The sequence below is a fragment of the Paroedura picta genome, chromosome 5 (genome assembly GCF_049243985.1).
Source record: "Paroedura picta isolate Pp20150507F chromosome 5, Ppicta_v3.0, whole genome shotgun sequence".
Classification (NCBI taxonomy): domain Eukaryota; kingdom Metazoa; phylum Chordata; class Lepidosauria; order Squamata; family Gekkonidae; genus Paroedura; species Paroedura picta.
In genome coordinates this window covers 87,439,201-87,451,979 of record NC_135373.1, presented here as the reverse complement: position 1 = coordinate 87,451,979, position 12,779 = coordinate 87,439,201, and the positions used below count along the sequence as shown (strand labels likewise).

The following is a 12,779-nucleotide window of genomic DNA, read 5'->3' as shown; positions in this document are numbered from 1 at the left end:
CAAGTTCAAACACTTTCATTTCAATTAACATTAGACATTAAATATTGTACAATAAAAGCAGCATAAATGATAGTTGCTTATGTTAATTATCGGAAAGACAAATTTCCAGGACAATTTTTATATTGCACGAGAGGCTTCTATTTCAGAAACAAAAGCTCACTTGGGTTTAGACTAGATGAGGTCTCTGGATCTTTGTCATAATAAGAGGACTACTTCCAATTTGTGTGTGTGTAAAATCTCATTCGGAAAGAGCACATAGGGAATGTGATGGAGGTGGTAGAATGTTGAATGGGGATACAGAAAAACGAAGTTCAAGTCCCTCCTTAGATACATATTTCACTGAATGCTCTTGGACAGGTCACTGTTGTTTATCCTAATCTGTTCCATAGGGTTGTTGAGAAGCTTTGAGTTCCTCAGTGGAATGTTAAGAATTTAAAATTGAACTGATGATGGCCAGAGCATAGATGATCAGATTTGATTTCCAAAGCACATGGAATGAGCTGATCATGCTTAACAGACAACAGACATGTATTCATGATTATTTTCCAACCACTTTTATTTATTTATTTATTTAATTAAGTTTATTACATTTTTATACCGCCTTCCCTTGTGGCTCAGAGTGGTTCAGAACAGGAGTAAAGAAAAGTTAACATAATCAAGATACTGCTGAACTTATGTCAATTACAATAGTTACTGAATTGTAAAATATCAATAATGGTAATCCAATTTATGGGGATGATGTTTGTAAAACTTACCACAATGATAATGAGGACAACAGTATTGTGTAGTGCTGAGATCTACGGTAAGAATTTCTCCTTCATTACATAATGGAATCGGCTCTATACAGGATTCACAAACTGCAAGGAAAAAAAAACAGTTCAAACATAAGGATAAAATTCCTTAAATTGGGTTCTTACATTCCTGTATTAAAAAATGCTATACTAACTATGTGTACCAAGAAATGTTATTTACTCCTCATCCCAATAACGATTTCTTTTCTCAATGAGTAATAAATTGTGGAATTCACCACCAATGAAGGCAGTGGTGGCTAAGTGTATAGATGACTTTTTGAAATGGTATTAAGACAAATTCACAGAGGAGAGGTTCATCAATAGCTACTAGCCATGGTGTATAAAGGAAGCCTCGATACTCAGTAAATCTCTGAAACCTCATGCTAGGAGGCATCAGTGGGAAGGCCTTGGCCTCTGTGTCCTGTTGTCCTCTAGGGCAACTGGTTGGCTGCTGTGCAATACAGAATGCTGGAGTAGATGGGTCACTGGTCTGATCCATCAGGGTTCTTGCAGGTAGGGTTTGCAAAGGGGAAGGACCTCAGCAAGATATAATGCCATAGAATCCATTGTATAAAACAGCCATTTTCTCCAGGAGAACTGATCTTGAGCATCTGGAGATAAATTGTAATAGTGGTATATCTCCAGATGCCATCTGGAGGTTGGCAACCCTATGTAGGATGATATTGGCTGCATTGGAAGAGAGGAGGAAGTCATTCTCATGCTGTCTTTTTCTAGGATCCAGTGGAAAAGATCTATAGCAGAGGTGCAAACTGCACACATGAGCTAAAAGGCCATCCTTCCATTATGGGTTGGATCCAAATTATGGAAGGCACTCATATCAGTGGACCAAAAAGTCTAGAGTGAAACCAGGACCAATCTTCATTGAATGGGGGATAAGGGCCGTGTCCAATTATCTCTATTGACAATTTTATCTTTTTTCATATATTACTATGAGGATATAACTTCTCTTAAGTCTAGTATTATTATGACTTTTGTTGTTTAGGCACATGCATAAAATAACATGAGGTTATTATTTGCTTCTCCTATATGATTAGATGGACATGGCATTCTTTTTTCAATCTGAAGACAATAACTGAATGATATAAAATGAGTTTGTACGCAGTATCTCATCATATTATCATAGAATCATAGAATCGTAGAATTGGAAGGGGCCATACAGGCCATCTAGTCCAACCCCCTGCTCAATGCAGGATCAGCCCAAAGCATCCTAAAGCATCCAAGAAAAGTGTGTATCCAACCTTTGCTTGAAGACTGCCAGTGAGGGGGAGCTCACCACCACCTTAGGCAGCCTATTCCACTGCTGAACTAATCTGACTGTGAATTTTTTTCCTAATATCTAGCCTATATCGTTGTACTTATAGTTTAAACCCATTACTGCGTGTCCTTTCCTCTGCAGCCAATGGGAACAGCATCCTGCCCTCCTCCAAATGACAACCTTTCAAATACTTAAAGAGGGCTATCATGTCCCCTCTCAACCTCCTTTTCTCCAGGCTGAACATTCCCAAGTCCCTCAACCTATCTTCATAGGGCTTGGTTCCTTAGCCCCAGATCATCCTCATCGCTCTCCTCTGTACCCTTTCAATTTCATCTATGTCCTTCTTGCAGTGAGGCCTCCAGAACTGCACACAGTACTCCAGGTGTGGTCTGACCAGTGCCGCATACAACGGGACTATGACATCTTGTGATTTTGATGTGATGCCCCTGTTGATACTGCCCAAAATGGCATTTGCCTTTTTTACCGCTGCATCACACTGCCTGTTCATGTTTAGCTTACAATCCACAAGTACCCCCAAGGTCTCGTTCACACACAGTGTTACCTAGAAGCGTATCCCCCATCCAGTAGGCATGCTTTTCATTTTTCTGACCCAGATACAGAACTTTTCACTTATCTTTATTAAATTGCATCTTGTTCTCATTTGCCCATTTTTCCATTACATGTTCGTGAAAATTATTGCTCTATTGGAAACAGAACTGGTAAAATAATACTTTAGTTCTGGTTCTTCCATCTGGGATTCATACATTTCAGATAATTCCTGCCTTTTGGATGTTCAGGGAACAGCAATTTCCTGCCTCACCACTTACAACTGCAGCCCATTGTTTGCCCCAAAATGTTGATACTAGAAAACAAGATACTCTCAGGAGCAGCATGAGGAACAAATTGGTATCTGTGGCAAACACAGGGAATGAGGGAAATTTATGAGCCTTATGGGAGGGCAGTATAAATAAATAAACAAAAAACAAACAAATTAATTCTGGGTCCTCATCATCACCAGAGGAACTTTGTGACAAGTGGCTTTTGAGTGAACTGTAAGTAGTGCATTCTGACTTCTTCATAGCTGGAATAGGATAAAAATTGTTAATATCTTTAAACCGCTCCTGCAGAATGGATTAAATAAAATGCTAAGGGCTGTTGGGAAGGAGTTAGGGCGGGCCCTGTCCAGGATAAAAATTCGGAGGGCCCAATCAGGAGCTGTGAAGTGCCCCCCGGGCCTCAGTAAAATTGTCAAACGTTGACCAGTCCCCAGTGATAAAAAGGTTGGGGACCACTGTTCTAAGGCATCACTTACAAAAAGCAGAAACCTGAAATTTATTTAAGAAGAGTAAGAACAGTTTGTTTTTATACCTCACTTTTCACTACCCATAGGTGTCTCAAAGAAGTTTACAATCACTTTCTGTTCCTCTCCCCACAACAGACACCGTGTGAAGTAGGTGAAGCTGAGAGAACTTTGACAGGACTGCTCTGTGAGAACAGAACTATCAGGACTGTGATGAGCCTAAAGTCACACAGCTGATAGCATGTGGAGGAGTGAGGAGTCAAACCTGGCTCACTAGATTAGAAGCCACAGCTCTTAGACACTATACTAAGTTTCTTGTAAGGAACAGGGTAGCTATGGGTGATTTGTGAATAGTGTGAGTGCTTGAAATAAATTGTTTTCCAAGTTATCACATTTCTGACAGCATATTGTCATGTTCTATAGCAGATTTATGGTATATTCCAAGGACTGGAACATTTTATCTAACTATACAGGTGGGGACCTGCAATACTTATGGGGGATCCTGATCCCTCTCTTATCTTCTTTCTCTCACCCACATCTCATCCACCTCACTGCATCTGGGGCCACCATGGCTCCCAACCACCCCCACACCATTACCACCATGCCCAGCAAAGCTCTTGGCTTTCACCATCAGGCCCACTGCAGCTCCTCCCTCCTTCATTATTGCCACTACCACCAGAACCAGTATATCTCCTGACATCCCCCACCAGGCCTGCCACAAATTTCCCCATTGCTGCTGCCTAAATTGGAACTGCTATAGCTATCAGCCACCACTACCACCATCACTGCTGTTCCTACTGAGCCCAGCACCCCCCCCCCCCAAGCCTCCAGCACTGGGTCCACCATGGCTTCTTCTGCCCCTCACTATCTCTGCTGCTGCAGGTGAGCGTGACATCGCTTCCAGGCTCTGCTGTGGTGTCCATTGATGCTTTCCCTATCCCAACATTGTCATCACCACCAGGAAGTGGTAGGAGTCATACCAGTCCTGCTGAATGTTCCCTCCCCCATCCCCCCAAAAATCACCAATATCACCTGGAGGAAAAAGAAGAGGTACATGCTTATACATGCTTCTATTGGGGGGGATTTAAGGCCCCCAATTTATTTTTCATTTACGTTTTTCAGATTTTTCTGCTAGCTTGGAAAGTCCCAATTTTACAGAAGTACCTGTTTTTAGAGAGTGTGGTCTCTAAATTTAAGTATCTGCAGATAATAACACACTTAACTATTAGAATATACAAATGGAAGCCTGTAAGAGTTGCATCGGGGGATCCCATCCTCCTGTCACATGCCTTCTGAGCACAGACGCAGCTGTCTACTACCCCATCTCTAAACTGCGTCCTTTATGGCTCCTTGTCACTGTAAACCCCAGTGCAGCTGCAGAGCTGGACTAGGTGCCACTCCGTGAGTCTACTACCATTGCAGTCAGGCCCAGAGTGCCTCACAGACTTCATTGATGGCTCAGTCAACCCAGGAATTTCATATTCTGCCTGTGGCCACGGCTGAACCCCACACAGCTCTTAGCATCTACTGCTGCTACCAGACAGCGTAGAAGGACAGGAAGTAGATACAATGGCGTTGTACACTCAGAGAATGCTCGTTATTTTGGGAGGATTTAAATCCCTCAATTTATTTTTAAGGTTTTCTGGTGTTTCTGCAAAAAAGGGGTAGAAAGTTTGCAGAAATATGTTTATTGTCAGTATAAACCCAATCCACGAATTTAAGTATCCACATTTGACTATTAGAATAAAAAAGGATGTAATATGTGATGGTATCTGTGCATGAGGGGAGAACCAGTCTTAGCTTCTTTGAGTCTTTCTCATGAAAAGATTTTGGTCTTTCTCACAGTGTGTCTGTGCATGCATGTGTGTGAAAGACATGCATGTGCATGCATGTGTGTGCACACATGTATAAATGGTCTTCTTTGAAATGTGGTTCACTTCACTGTTATCGAGATGAACTCTTCAAATTTTTGAGCTGTAGTCTGGATTGGATTCACAAAGCATTTTCTGCAAACTCTGCCCTAAACTACTGGACTTCCCCCACAGCCAATCTAATATTTCAATATTACCTGAGCCTTTACAAAACCAGTTAGGTATCCCTGATAATGGGGATCCTTTCCTAGTAGCAATTGCTTTATATTTGAAACTCAAGTACTTTTTGTATTCAGGGTTCCTTACCACACAAATATGAAAAACAGCAAGGATCCTCCTGTTTTGCTTCAACGATAAATTGGTCTTCTCTGCACTCTGGACGGGAAGCATTGGGACATGCTGATGGATCACAGTCTGAATAAAGACAAAGCAATTTTTCTATTAATTTTTAAAATGCTTAGGGGAATTAAGAATTTATGAGAATCATGTTGGATCAAGCCCATCCAGTCTTTTGTACAAGTCCTGCTTGTTCCAAAAAGCATCCCAGTGCCTAACAAACTTAAACCCTTCCTTCCCTACTCCACCGTCTCATGCATGCATTGAGACTCCTAATTTGTGCCTGTCTAGCTTGCCCTGAACGTGGTACAGGCAGCACTTTTGAGATGGTTTACACATGTCTAGATGGATAATCTCTTCTTAATCTGGTCATTTTAACATACACTTACCACATCGGTACTGGGGGCAGCATGATGAAAGGCTATATCCCACTACCAGCTTTTCAGTACTTTTGCATGTTGGAATAATAGAGTCGCATAGAGACATGTTGCATTCTAAAAATTGAAATTAACAATAGAAAGTAATCAACATGACACTACTTTACAAATGAACACAACAGTAAAGACATTTGATGATAATTTCAAGTATTTATGGTTCACAAAATAGAAAATGTACATATTGAACCAGCATTTCGTTTTAAAATCCTCTACCAGTAAAGAGCCTGGGCGTTCGATCCCAGCAGCCAGCTCAAGGTTGACTCAGCCTTCCATCTTTCCGAGGTCAGTAAAATGAGTACCCAGCTTGCTGGGGGGTAAACAGTAATGACTGGGGAAGGGAATGGCAAACCACCCTGTATTGAGTCTGTCAAGAAAACACTAGAGGGTATCACCTCAAGGGTCAGACATGACTCGGTGCTTGCACATGGGATACCTTTACCTTTACCTTTTACTAGGAGGGAAGGGAATTTCAATATACAATAACAAAACTTAAATTGATGGTATTTTGTATAAATATTATGTGTTACTTCATGTTAATATTTACTATACTAGAGGCCAAGCCTATTGCATTCAGGAATACAATGGGCACTAGATGGGGGGGGGGGTGTGGAAGAACTCTGCAGATGGCCTCCCCCACCCCCAGGACCTGGAAAGGCCTCAGGCAGCTGTTAGGTAAGTCACCGGCAGGGCAGAAGGGATCTACAGCCTCCAAGCCTCAGAAAGAAGTGGAAGGAGGAGGGGGTGGTCAGGAGTGGGGATGGAAGGCAATTGGCTGGCTGCTGGACAAACAGGCAAGCCGGTTGGAGGTGGCACACAGAGGTGGGACAGCTGCCCTGAGTGGGCCATGAGACACACTTCTCCTTCAAGGCCTTACCAGAAATATATAGTGGAACAGATTTTATTTAAGCATTTTATTACACAAAATTATAAGTGAGAACAAATTACGTTGACATTGTTTCTAGCCTACCTCGTTTTTTTCCTCTTCCACTCATGAAAGATTGAATATATAAACAGCCATTTTGCAATACATAAAGTAGAAATTAGTTTGTAATGTCATTGCTGGAAGCTCAGCATAGAGCCAATGCTAGGCTTAGACTTCTGGAACTCTCCCTGGTTGCTCTTTGCTTCTTAAAGCTGATGGGGTTTCAAAGTCCTTGTCACGTTTCCCCTTTTCAGTATCCATACTCCTTAGGTGAAGTACAATTATGCAACTCTTTAGGCTGGTTCTCCATCCCCAGCTGAGGGGACTAATTTAGAAGCTATATCTCCTGGTCATGCCTCTTCCCTATTTAGTAAGCCCCTATGAAGGAATATGACCAAGTGATGCTTTGTTCAAAGCCTTGTCCTCTCAGTCATTCTTTTAGGTAAATATTAGACATTTCAACAAAAATCAGAGAGAAAACTTTTCAACTTTTTGAAAAACCGAGTATTAGTGGGGGCGGGGGGTTGCCAAATCTTCAATATTGACTTCACCCATGAAAAATATTTTACCATTAATATAGTGAGAAACAAATTTTAACTCACTGTTCAATACATCCTGATTAATTCCTTTCACCTGAATATCCTACCACCTCATAAATATTAATATTCTGGAAAGTAATGCTGCTGTAACACTTACCACAGACTTTCTTTGGACAGCAGGCCCTTTCTTCAATCACATGAATAATTGTCTCACCCTCTCGTTCACAGATGGGAGGTGGCTCTTCACTACACTCAGGCTCTATAGCAACAATACTCCCATTCTCCAAGCACTTATACATGCAGCAGCCTTTAGTGGAGCCATTCCAGACCTCTCCAGAAGCACGGGGCTGCCCTTCATTATCTGTGCATGCTGTTAATGAAAAACGATTTAGTCATGTAATACAACCAAAATTCTTGATATATTCTGTTGTATAAATGGCAACAGAAGGATTGTATCAACAATCATATTGAACAGCATTCTATCTCCTTCAGTTAGTCATGAATCAATATTCTTAAATTATTTAACATGGATCCCATGAAATTTTGAATCCAGTTTAGAAACCAACCTCAAGAAAGAAGCCCTTTGGCAAATAGAGACAATGGTTTTATGTTTTGAAGACTGACCACAATTTATTTTAATTGGCCTCTAGTAAAGAATACCTATGAACTCTATACTTCTGTGAGAAAACAGAAACCATACCTCCCAATCTCAGCAGAAAGCTAGCATAGTTTGGGCTACTGGGGGAAATGTGTTTATATAGTTATAGCTGTACTTACTGCATTTTTCTTCTGGAATGCAAAGATCTGCATCAGTTCTATGAAGAATGGTCCCATTTTTGCAGACACAGTCTTCTCTTAAGTAAGAGCATGGTGATTCTTCATAGAACCATTTATTAAGGCATGTTTTGGCAGCACAGGGTTGTACACAAGGCTGGTATTCCTTCCCGCTAGGACAGCTGAGAGCTACCGATACACATACAGAGGAAACGAAAAAATCATCCACATTTTCTGAAATTCACTAACATGGGGTACATGTTATCTACACTATCAGTTTAACTACATGTTTTAAGTACTAAAATCCTGATACAGCAAAGTCAAGTTTTTAATTGTAAGGCATAAAAATAAAGCCTAGTCATCAAAAGAGGAAATGAGACTCTGATAAAAAGGATATAGTATATGAAAGAAATGCTTCATTAGTATATAAGATGAAGCCAGCTCAAACCACGTAACCCCTTTTCTTAAAAAAGCTCTACCCTGAACAACCTAAGGTCATGGAGGGGGTTTCTGAGGGGGGACCAGTGGATGTTGTTGTGTTGGTCGGACTAAGCAAATGCCTGGTAGAGGGCCCTGATCTCTTCAGAGAGCTCATTCCACCAGGTGGGGGCCAGAACAGAGAAAGCTCTGGCCCTTGTTGAGGACCAACATGCTTCTTTGGGGCCAGGGAAGACCAGCCAGTTGGCGGTGGCGGAGTGTAATGTCAGCTTGGTGTAGTGGTTAGGAGTGTGGACTTTTAATCTGGCGAGCCGGGATTGATTCCACACTCCTCCACATGCAACCAGCTGGGTGACCTTGGGCTTGCCACAGCACTGATAAAGCTGTTCTTTCAGAGCAGTAATATCAGGGTTCAGTGTGCAGAGTGTCTATTGTGGGGAGAGGAAAGGGAAGGTGAATGTAAGCCACTTTGAGACTCCTTTGAATAGAAAAAAAAAGCATATAAGAACTGACTCTTCTTCTTTTGGGGGTATAGGCGGGGAGACGGTCTCTCAGGTACACTGGGCCCAGGCCACATATGGCCTTGAAGGTAAGAACCAAAACCTTAAGCCTGATCTGGAATTCAATTGGGAGTTGTTGGAGTATAGGCAGGATGTGGGATCTCCATGGTGCATCGGTGAGAATCCTGGCCATCGTGTTCTGAACCAATTGCAGTTTCCAGGTCAAGGATAAGGGTAGGCCTGTGTAGAGCGAGTTGCAGAAGTCCAGTCTAGAGCTGACCGTCGCATAGATCACTATGGCTAGATGTTTTTGTGCCAAGTAGGGCACTAGTAGCTTGGCTTGGCACAGGTGGTAGGAAGTCTGCCGCTCTACTCTCATGACCTGTGCCTCCATGGGGAGGAAGGCGTCAAGGATCACACCCAGATTTCTGGTGGAGTGGGCTACTGCTATATGCACTCCCATCCAGGTTGGGCAAGTGTACTTCCTTACTTGGCCCCTTTCTACCCAGCCACAGGACCTCCGTCTTTGAAGGGTTGAGCTTCAGATGGCTCTTTGTGAGCCACTTTGTCATTGCTTCCAGGCATCTGGCTAAGGTTAAATACTTCTGTCTGTCCTTCAAGACTGAAGTGTCACTTAATGAAATTCAAAGCTAAGCATGGATTTGAAGTTGGGAATTCCTTTCAGAACCTTCAAAGTAATATTCATTAATGTTTTGGGTTACCAAATCTTAAATGGAAAATATAACCTAACAATAGAAGACAGTAATATACTTACAACAATAATCTGGTGTTCTCCATTTAATGCAGATATTATGTTTGTTGCACAGTGCCACATATGCAGAAAGAGCATCACATTCGTAATTCCAGAAATAAGTATTGTTGATCCACATTTTTTCACAAAAGTCTTGTGGTGAAACCTAGATTTTTTAAAAAATGATTGAACACATATCATTTTTGACACTATATCTTTTTCACTGTGTGTTTTGTTTGAGTATACAGCCAAAGTGAGTGAGTGCTTGAGAGAGAGAGAGAGAGAGAGATGTGTTAAAATTCATTAATGCAGTGTTTTAATTCTATGTGTTCATACTTGTTCTGGCACAATAATTTATAGTTTTGTCTGACAAACATGGGGAAATGCCTTACAGCCCAGAAATCACAACAATGATACAATAATTAGGCCTACCTTTTGTCCATGTTCAAGAACTTGGCTGAACAGGGAATTTGTCACCTCACCCCAAGCACAGAGCATTTCAGGGCTTAGGGACACAAGGGCTCCGGCTGAAGTGAGACAAAAGGCTTACCAGAGAATACCTCAGCTCAAGTGTCATTATTTGTATTTAATTTACCACCAGACAGAGCTTGGGGGAGGGGGAACCCTTATCTTTTTTAAAAATAGAATGATCAGATATGACCATTATAATCAATGTACACATTTAATTTAATTAAAAAAATTTTTTTACTCGGAGTTGTTATATTTTATCTTGAGCAAGTAAGGATTTGCTCAGTGCTTTGTACTTACTTTTTTATGGCAGGGGGAAAAAGCCCATCTATTTAGCAGTTCCATACAATATGTACAGTTGTCTTCTGTACAGTTTCTTATAGGTCTCCTGGTTGTTACATCTACAGATTTCTCAATCTCCCAGCTTTTAATAAAAGACTCAATTTCTTCCATATTTGTAATTATTGTTCTGTTTTGCATTCTCAGGTCATCAACTGGATCACCATTGCAAACTCCTTAAAATTTGTAAACAAAACACAAGAACATTAAACATTTTACAGATGTAGAAACTTTAAGTTCATGAAGTAGTATTAGATAAGCACCATCCTCTTTTTGTTAGCATGTGCTCCAGCTAGTTCCTCCTGTATAAGCAGAAAGTTATAGAATGAGTTTAAGGATCTTCTTCACAGAGATATTGATTTATTTAGAATGCCCAATGCCACTGTTGAATGCACTTCCCTGAGGACAGTAAATTATATTACATTCCATTGTGCAAACTGATTGGATTACCCCAGATTCCAGAGAGGTAGTCATGTCAGTCTGTTGCAACAAACACAAAAATGAATCTTGTGACACCTTATAGACCCGTATCTCTGTTATGCAGTTAATTGTTGCTTTTAGGAGTTTCTTTTAGATTAAATTATTTTCTCACCGCAAAGTCCTTCAGTCCTGGTGGTGGTGTTAGAGTGAAAGCCATACTGGACATCTATAATGCCTGTAACATGAGCCCACTTAATGTTGATCCCTGCTGGTGTGTTAATGACATACATAGCACCGGTATCTTGAATGCATAAGCCATGTTTAGAAAAGGGCAAAGGCTGAATCACTGAATCCACAACTACCTAAAACAATCCAAAACATAATAAGAATCAAAAGTACAGTCCATACCCATGCTTCTGACCACTGCAGGTGGCATTACTGTTCATAAGCATTATTTTCCAATATAATGGATTTACAGCACATGATTTTACTTCTATAAAACAGCATGCTGACTTCCCTGTGCAATGTTCAGATATGTACTGACATACGAATATGTACTGACATACTGGAGATGGTCCTTAGTGTTTCCAATAACTTATTACACATCTTTCAAATAGCATTCTTTTTTAGCTGTGCAGTCTGTGCCTTGCAGCGATGCTATTTCAGGAAGATTCACACAGGGTCTAAAGTTCTATTGTGGTAGAAGAATCTGTTGTGAGAAGGGAGCTGCCATCATTCCTATTAGCCTCAGCAGATTGTGAGGATTCTGGCTAAAAGCCTCCCTGCAACCTTCAGGGAAGATTACACTAGGAGAAGCAGTGATAAATCTACAGAATTTTTCCTGCATTGTATGGCTGGAGTACTCTGCCCAGTGGCTGTTCCTCAAATACAGCAGTTCCCACCCCTCTCTTCTTCCTGTATTCTAGTGCAGAAAATCTATTACAGGGGTCTCCTACTTTTTGAGCTTGTAGACACCTTTGCAATTCTGACACAGGGTGGTAGGTACAAGCACAAAATAGCTGTGATAGGAGGCAGAGTCAATCACAAAACGTCAGAAAGTGGTTAAATATAACTCTAATAGTACCTTTTCAACATTTCAAGCAGAAGCTCAGCATAACAAGATGCCTTTAATCTGCACAACCAGTCAGAAACCTTGCTGGGCAAATGCCTTGCCTAACCTGACCACTTTCTGAAAACGGCTGGCACCAGGAAAGGGGTCATCATGGTCACCATTACTTTTCATTTATCCACTTTGGCTTTTAGTTACCAATAAAAGAAACTTTGTTTCTTTTTTTTGTTTGTTTCCTTTTACAGATTTACAGCAGTTCAGGTAAAGGTGAATGTCATTCAAAAAGAATAGTTTAGAGCTCCCATGGGACACTGTGTCCAAACAGAGAGATGGCAGGGAGAAAGAGGTGGTAATCTCCTTATGAGAGTGACAATGTAAGTAGGTGGGATACCTTTTATTGGTGGTGGTGGTGGGTTTGGTACCACCAGTTTTACTTCTTTCTCCTTCAAGGACATAGAGGAGATCTGATAGATGTCATTAAACAGATTGGTATTTTCTGTTGCAAGAGCTTAAGGTCTGACTAGATGTTCGATGCATGAGATCCAGGG

General features: G+C 41.1%; 1 protein-coding gene across 3 annotated transcripts in view; it reads right to left on the bottom strand.

Moving 5' to 3' along the window:
• OTOGL (otogelin like) overlaps positions 1-12,779 on the bottom strand; it is a 114,698-nt gene that overhangs the window by 20,165 nt on the left and 81,754 nt on the right. For all 3 annotated transcript variants that reach the window (XM_077338903.1, XM_077338904.1, XM_077338905.1), the window contains 8 exons: positions 11,335-11,524; positions 10,704-10,918; positions 9,960-10,101; positions 8,250-8,435; positions 7,630-7,842; positions 5,964-6,068; positions 5,545-5,652; positions 756-857 (listed from right to left, as the gene is read on the bottom strand). In XM_077338903.1, the coding sequence (XP_077195018.1) occupies positions 756-857; positions 5,545-5,652; positions 5,964-6,068; positions 7,630-7,842; positions 8,250-8,435; positions 9,960-10,101; positions 10,704-10,918; positions 11,335-11,524 (1,261 nt within the window). The remainder of the gene's footprint in view (positions 1-755; positions 858-5,544; positions 5,653-5,963; positions 6,069-7,629; positions 7,843-8,249; positions 8,436-9,959; positions 10,102-10,703; positions 10,919-11,334; positions 11,525-12,779) is intronic.